This window comes from Pinus tabuliformis, chromosome X (assembly GCF_031772625.1).
Source record: "Pinus tabuliformis cultivar Carrire ecotype Pingquan chromosome X, CPIR1, whole genome shotgun sequence".
Taxonomy (NCBI): domain Eukaryota; kingdom Viridiplantae; phylum Streptophyta; class Pinopsida; order Pinales; family Pinaceae; genus Pinus; species Pinus tabuliformis.
In genome coordinates this window covers 1,329,268,540-1,329,276,551 of record NC_142308.1, presented here as the reverse complement: position 1 = coordinate 1,329,276,551, position 8,012 = coordinate 1,329,268,540, and the positions used below count along the sequence as shown (strand labels likewise).

General features: G+C 42.0%; 1 protein-coding gene across 1 annotated transcript; it reads left to right on the top strand.

The window, feature by feature from the left end:
- The first annotated feature begins 2,641 nt into the window (after nucleotides 1–2,641).
- LOC149144991 (uncharacterized) lies at nucleotides 2,642–7,794 on the top strand. Its single transcript, XM_089452327.1, has 4 exons — nucleotides 2,642–3,278; nucleotides 3,956–4,029; nucleotides 4,351–5,802; nucleotides 6,475–7,794. Exons 1-4 carry the CDS (start codon nucleotides 2,642–2,644, stop codon nucleotides 7,792–7,794), a joined length of 3,483 nt encoding a protein of 1,160 aa, XP_089308453.1.
- The last annotated feature ends 218 nt before the right edge of the window (nucleotides 7,795–8,012 follow it).

Below are 8,012 nucleotides of genomic sequence, written 5' to 3'. Positions count from 1 at the left end.
AGGGGAAAATATTTGTGTATATGTGTTTTATGTGTTATGCTCTCTCATTGTTTATTTTCTTTGTTTTAGAATTCGTATGCAGGTAATTTTTGTACGGGGTTAAAACCTACATTTGATTCACATACTTGTCTCCAGAAATTGCTTCTTCAACATCTTTATTATATTCCATTGAATTTTTTTTCATCTTTTGCATTATGTTTTTGAGAAAAGAATTATAAGGTGCATTTTTTTTATTTTTATTTTGGGTTTTCCATATTGTGTTTCTCATGATGTATTTCATGTTCATTATGTTGATGATGTCTTTAACTTTTAAAATTAAAAAATGTAGTTTGTGATAAATCAAAATGCAATATTTGAACCCATTCCACTATTAGTACAAAAGTAGATAAATATTTTGACATGTCAATGTAGCCACTTTGCTGAGGATTAATTTTGATTCAAAATTCTCTTGATTCACATAGTAGACTCCAAAAATTGCTTCTTCAACATCTTTACTTTATTATATTCCAGTCAATCTTTTTTTCATCTTTTTGCATTATGTTTTTGAGAAAAAAAAAATTACAAGGTGCATTTTTTATTTTTATTTTGAGTTTTCCATATTGTGTTTATCATGATGTATTTCATGCTCATTATGTTACTGATGTATTCATATTGTAAAATTGATAAATATAGTTTGTGATGAATCAAAATGCAACAGTTGAACCCCTTCCACTATTAGCACAAAAGGAGAGAAAGATTTTGACATGTCAATGTAGACATTATACGTGTGCAGTGAAAAATCCACTTGTAGTACAAAAAGATATAGGGTTTTAACATGCAAATGTAGACATTACAAGTTCACAATTTGGACTTAAGGATCTTAACCAAGTCTTATGTAGTGGAATTTCCATTAGTAGTACAACAAGATATAGAGACTTTGACATGCTAATGTGGACATTATAAGTTCAATGTTCGGACTTAAGAATCTTAACTAGGTTTTTCTTTATAGTGAAAATTTACTATTGTATTTCCTAATTAAATTTGTGAAAGGAAATATTGACAAAGCATTATTACATTTCAAACAAATATTAACTTCCATCCCAAGCACTAGTAATACAATCCCTACAACTTAAGCATGTGAGGGTGCTAGATTGTGTCAAGAATGAGGGGCCAATAATTCCATTAAGATGTTGAAGAAGGTAAACAAATGCATTTCTAGCTCTTCCAACACGTTCACCACTACTTCCAATTCTTCGTATTTTTCTTTGAGTTGTGCGATGGAGAATTGCATCTTTCTCATTGATTTAAATTCTAGAGGTAATTTTGAACCTTTTGCAATTCGATCAATGGTCCATGTTGTTCATGCATAAAGCCCTAGAGTGATGTATGCTCATCTATAACCATTTGCATGGCTTAGGCTACCAAGAAGGAAACTTCAACTTGGTTTTCATTAGAATGGGCTACACCAATAGCTCTTCAAATTGCACCTTAACCTTACACTTAAAGCATTTAGGATCAATCCTAAAATTGAGTAGAGATGACTTCACAAATTAGTACAAGAGAGTTGAATTAGTACATCGAATGCTAAAAGGATAAAACATAAGATAATAACTAAATAAACAACCCATACTATAAGGGAGATGGGTTAAGGACTATTTATTTGAGATGGATTTCACTAGTTACAGGATATTTCAAATGGAGAACCTATGACTTTTACAATTATTGAGGAGAGTAGGGGCATATAGGCCTTGGCTCTTGTTGATGAAGTGAAGGGCATTAACAATGGCAAATTTGTGTAAGAGGTCAGGAAAGAGGGGATTTAAAAGTCCCTTTCAAATCATTATATGGTTTTGATATGCAATGATAAGGGAGTTAAAATGGTATTTCCCCTACCCATTTACTAGAAATCTAATGTGGATTTCTTCATGGAATAATTTTTTCTTGCCTAGAGATTCATTCCCTAGTAGATTATATTAGAAAGCCTCTCTGATAGATACCCCTTTATTTTCCACTGCATTGGCCTCTAAGTTGTTCTCTCAATAACCATGATAATAGTGCACATGTGAAATATTGGGACAAAGTTTTGGATTATAGGAAGAGCCTATCCCAAGAGTGATATGCATTGTCTTCCTTTATTCTCAAGCATTTGATGACCAAAAAGAGTCTCCAATTATTGTTATAACATTCCTCTCAGGGTACCAAGGGAAGAAGGTGACTGCGCGCGCTCTGATATCGGCTGCGATCAGGCTAGGTCTGCGATCGATTGCCCGCCGCCATGGCTGCACCAGGGGGTGCGGAGCCCTCTCCCACCCCTCCGCTATCTCCAGCAAAAGCGTTCCGAAGCATCCTAACGCAGAGGGGGAAAAAACGCCCTCATCCTGAAGTCCCGAAGTTTATAAAAAATCTGGATGAAATCCCAGAAATCGCATTGCCAGAAGACCAAACGATCAAAATTGCCCTTGCCTTGGCTGACAGAGGTTTAGTGGGGCAATTTATGGGTCGGTGGCCAACAACAAAAGCGACTGATGAATGGGTTCAACGAAACTGGAGACCCCTGCTTCCCAACAATGTGATCAGCTACGCGGTTGGAAGGGGCTTTTTCATTTTCGAATTCACTACCAAGGAAGACCGAGATCTGGTGTTCAGAAATGGCCCATATTTCATGGGAAACCAAGGTCTCTTTCTGAATAAATGGACACCCGACTTTGACCCCTCAGTCGATGTTCCAAAGGAGGTCCCTGTTTGGGTTCGGCTTCCCAATCTGCCAATACACTACTGGAGCTATCAATCTCTGCAAAAGATAGGAAACGGACTGGGCAGATTCATCGACAAAGCTGATAACAAGGGCCAATACACCTGTGCCAGAATATGCATGGAAGTTGACCTAGAAGCTGGACTACCGGAAGCCATCAAGCTCACAGTGGGAGACTGGCACCACTTCCAGAAGCTGGACTACGAGCAACTGCCCTTTAAATGCAGAATCTGCCATGAGCACGGCCATTTTCAACGAAACTGCCCCAAAGCACCATCAGGGGACAAAGAGGAAGAAGAAGGGTGGAAGGAAATAAAAAAGGGAAAGGTAGTCTCAAAGCCAAACGAGAAGAAGCAGACAGGACCAAAGGGGAATCCCCAGTCCAATGACAAGACCAAACTAGTCTCAAATGAAGGCCCATCATCAGGTGAAAAGGGGGAGGCCTCAGAGAACCATGAAGAAACTGAAGATCAGCCGAAGAAAAGGAAAGACACCGAAGAAGAATCCAATGCCCACCTAGCCAAGGCAGATCAAGGGGGAAAAGCAGGCAACGATGAGCACATTAGTCTTGCATCTGACTCAGGGGAAGAATCAGAAGAAAGAGAATCCGAATCAGACAACTCACAAATTTCTCCTATCAAATCGACCAGGGGCCGGAAATCCAAGAAGAAACAGAGAGAGGAGAAAACCTACATGGATGTTCTCCAAGGCTCCCAGAAAACTCTCAAGGGAATGATGAACACCAGATCCGGGCGCAAGAATAACAAGGCTCCAAAAGGAGCCACTCCTCCCCACCCCAGTAAATAATGAAATACGTCTCCTAGAATTGCAGAGGATTAGGTAGCAGGCTGAAAGAAGAGGCCCTGAAAGATATTGTGAGGTTGCATGTGCCTGAAATCCTGCTCATCCAGGAGACAAAGCTGGAGGACTCTCTTCTCCTCCAATCCAGCAAAACATTCTGGCGCAAAGGCCCTGGTAGAGCTGTCAGTGCTAGAGGTGCCTCTGGTGGGATTGCCTCCTTCTGGGACAGCTCCAAATACGACTTGATTCAAGAAGAAAGTTGCCAGCACTGGATTTTCACTCAGCTCCTCCACAAAAACTCTGGTCAACAAGTAAGTATGTTTAACCTTTATGCTCCGGTCTCTCCTTCGGAGAAAAAAAATTGTTGGGACTCGCTCCAGTCCTTTCTTTTATTGCACAACCCCGAAAACATCATTATTGCAGGGGATCTGAACGTCACTCTAGCTGCTGAAGAGAAAAAAGGTGGTTCCCCTGTAAGGGATCCAGCTAGAGAATGGGTAGAAGATATCATGATTGGCTGGGATCTGGAGGACATCAAACCATCAGCTGGGAAATACACTTGGCCTAATAAAAGACTAGGCCCCAGCCATATAGCTGCTCGTTTGGACAGATTCCCAGTCCAAGCCTCCTTTCTTACTAGCGGGCTAATGGCCTCATCCAAAATTCTGCCCAATTGCACCTCCGATCATAAGCCCATAAGTCTCGAGCTCTCCATGGATGGTTTTCTTGGCCCCATTCCATTTAGATTTAGCCCTTTGTGGATTCAGCAAGAGGGTTTCAATGAGGTGGTTTCTGAAGTCTGGAACCGGAAAATATAGGGATCCCCTTTCTTCGTGTGGGAAGAAAAGTTGAGGGCTCCTAAGAGAAAACTCAAGGAGTGGGCTAAAGATTTGAAAACACCTTCTGCCAAGAGAAAAGAGTCTATAGAAAACCTTGTTTCCCTTCAATCATCAATGGAGGATTCAGTTATTACCCAAAGTCTGCTCCCAAAAGAAGTTGAGTTACAAAAAGCCCTTCATAAAGCTAGTAGGGACGAAGAGGAGTATTGGAGACAAAAATCCAGAAACTTATGGTTACAGGCCGGCGATAAAAATACTAGTTTTTTCCACAAGCATGCCGAAGCTCGAAAGCAATTCAAAAATGTCTCAGAAATCCGCTCCCAAGATGCAGTGGTTAAAGATTTTGAAGGCATCAAGAGAGAAGCCTTCTCCTATTTCAAAGATCTCTACTCAGCGCCTGATGACCAGCCTATAGATCCTCAAGCCTATCCGTATAATCTAATCCCCTTCTGTGTGCAAGACCCTGTCAATAATATGCTGACTGCCTCGATCAGCATGGATGAGCTCAAGAAAGCCCTGGATTGCATGGAACCAGATAAGGCGCCAGGGCCTGATGGGTTCACTGCTAGGTTTTTTCAGTCTTGCTGGTCAACTATCAATAAAGACCTCCTGAGAATGGTTAGGAAGTCCCAATTCTGCGCAAAGATAGGAGGCAGTACCAATTCAGCCTTCCTTGCATTGCTTCCGAAAGAGAAAGGAGCTTCAGATTTCAGTAGATTTCGACCCATTTCGCTGTGCAATACTAGCTATAAACTGATCACCAAAATAATATCCATTCGCCTCAAGAATATTCTGCCGAACATCATACCGGAGAACCAAGGAGGCTTCATCAAAGGGAGAAAGATACTGGATAATATTGTGCTGGTTCAAGAGGCAGTTCACTCAAGTAGCCAGAGGAAAGAGAAAGGAATGGTAATAAAACTCGATTTGGCTAATGCCTTTGATAGGGTGAGGCATGACTTTCTGTTTGCTGTTATGACGAAAATGGGCTTCTCAATAAACTTCATAAATTGGGTGAAAGCCTGCATTGCCTCTCCTTGGATTGCACCGTTGGTAAATGGCCGATCGACTGAATTTTTTACAGCTTCCAGGGGATTAAGACAAGGCTGTCTGCTGTCCCCGCTTCTCTATGCTATTCAAGCCTCAGTGCTTAGTTTCCAGCTCGACTTCTGTCAGCAAGTCCAAATTCTGCCAGGCCTCAGAATGGTGCATAATGTCAAAGACATAAACCATGCCCAATTTGCCGACGATAATCTGCTGCTAGGTGGAGCGAGCATTAATTCGGCCAGATCTTTTAAAAAGGAGCTGGACATCTATAAGGAAGCCTCTGGCAGCAAGATAAACTATTCAAAAAGCACAATCTATGGCTGGAACTGCTCAGCCAAAAATCTGGCTGACATAGCTAGACTTCTTGAGATGAAAATCTGTCAGGTTTGGGATTCTTTCAAATATCTTGGGATCCCAATTTTCAGATCTATCCCTAAAGTCACCCACTGGATGCCCCTTTTGGACAAGCTTAAGCTCAAAATACAAGCCTGGGGAGCCTCCTGGCTGAACACTGCTGGGAAAATAATTCTTATAAAATCTGTCCTAACAAGCATGCCTCTTTTTCAGCACTCCATTCTTCTGGCCCCCAAAACCTTTCTCAGTAAAATGGATGGTATGCTGAGGAGATTCCTGTGGGAAGGGGGGAAAAACAATGAAAGAAGACTTCATTTAGTAAATTGGGATACCATTAAGAGACCATTCATGGAAGGAGGTCTACAAATGAGAGATTTGGCTGCTCAAAATCTCGCTCTAGGCTCAAAAATTTTGTGGAATATAGTGGCTGGGAAAATAAGCTGGAGCAAGAAAGTACTGTGGAAGAAATACTTTCAAGGGCAACGGTTGAGATGTCTGGACCTTCCACCAAAAACCTCCAAAGGTTCCCCAATTTCCAAGCTTTGTATCGCGGCTCTGGAGAACTTCAGTCCAAACCTCTACTGGATCCCAGCTAATGGGAAAAAAATTAGAATTTGGGAAGATCAGATTCTTGGAGACTAGTCGCTACACCATATAGAAGGCCTGGCAAATATTAAACTATGGCTGCATTCCAACAATAAGGAAACCCTTTGGGACATATCCACCTGGACGGAGGATGCTGGCAGAAGATGGGACAACTGGAATCTTGGAGAGGTTCCACTTCATTTGCAATCTGAAGCTTCATTACTATTAGACAATCTCCAAGGAAAATCTCCCTTGTCAGCAACAACCAAGGACAAAAGAGGGTGGGGCACCCATACTGGTTCCTTCTCGGTTGCTGAAGGATACAAAAGTTTGATTGTTGTTCCGAATGTTCCTCCAGACCCAACGCAATGGAAATTCATATGGAGCTTCCCTTCACTTCCAAAAATAGACTTCTTCTGCTGGACGCTAGCTCATAACAGTATTCTCACAGGAGATAACCTGAGAAAACGTGGAATGGAAGGACCATCCAGATGCCCATTATGTATGTCAGAGGAAGAAACAGCTGATCACCTGTTGTTGTTGTGCCCCTTTGCCAAGGCAGTTTGGAAGGGGGTTCTGAGTTCAAGGGCGGACAAGATTGAGCTGCCGAGAAATGTGCCAAACCTACTTCACGAGTGGGCCAAGCTATCAACGTTCTGCCTCAACAAAAAAAGCCTACTTAAGACTGCATGGATGTGGATCCCTAAATTCATCTGCTGGAAGTTATGGCTGGAAAGGAATAACAGAATATTCAGAGGAGAAATCTGCACATCAAACAACGTTATATCCAAAATTAAAGCTATTCTGGGAGAGACATTGGAAGCTAAGCCGGCCTTAAGGAATGAAGTAAAACTGGACAGTGAGGAGGAGCTTTGGCTGAATGATATAGTTCCAAATAATCAAACCAACCCTATTACTCCAGTCTCTTGCCAAGCTATGTGGGAAATACGCCTGGAAGAACAGGAATTTCTAAAGTGGAGATCGGCCCTAGATGACCACTGTCTATTCTTCGACGGGGCCTCTAAAGGCAATCCAGGAGCGGCGGGTGGAGGTGGAATTCTGCTGAATCCCGATGGCACTACATTACTAAGGTATCATTGGGGTCTGGGAATCGAATCAAACAATAGAGCTGAGGCTCTAGCTTTGTGGCAGGGGCTGACTCTGGCTCTTAAACGGAACATTCAATCCCTGACGGTCTTTGGAGACTCTCGGCTCATCATTCAAGCAATGAACTCACTCTCAAATCCTCTGCAGATCCATTTAGTCCGCATTCTCAAGAAAATTAGACCCATGCTGGCCAAGTTTCAGAAAATTTCCTTCTATCATATAATGAGGCAGCTGAATTCTCAAGCCGATTTGGAAGCCAATCTTGGCTCAGCCAGCAGCCAAAGAACCCTTTCAGTCAACTCTGAAGAATCTCTCTGCATCATCCCTTAATAGTCTTGCCCAGGAAAACTGTTCCTTCTGATGCATTAGGGATCAGCTTCTGAACCAGCAACCTTGGATATCCATCAGGCTTTTGTTGAGCTAGTTACCTGAAATCAAGGGCAGACAATCAAGAAAAGTTAGATGCTTTGGTATCTCTGTTCCTGGCAGGCACTATAAGCTCTGTTCCCAGCAGAAGCATGAGCCAGAGGATGAATTTCTGAATTTAA

Excerpts from the sequence above, each read along its gene's own strand:
- LOC149144991 (XM_089452327.1), top strand. The coding sequence starts at position 2,642 with ATGGGAAACCAAGGTCTCTTTCTGAATAAATGGACACCCGACTTTGAC. Across the intron at positions 3,279-3,955 it reads AGATCAAGGGGGAAAAGCAG|GGGATCTGAACGTCACTCTA; the intron begins GCAACGATGAGC and ends TCATTATTGCAG. Across the intron at positions 4,030-4,350 it reads GGGATCCAGCTAGAGAATGG|GGATCCCCTTTCTTCGTGTG; the intron begins GTAGAAGATATC and ends CGGAAAATATAG.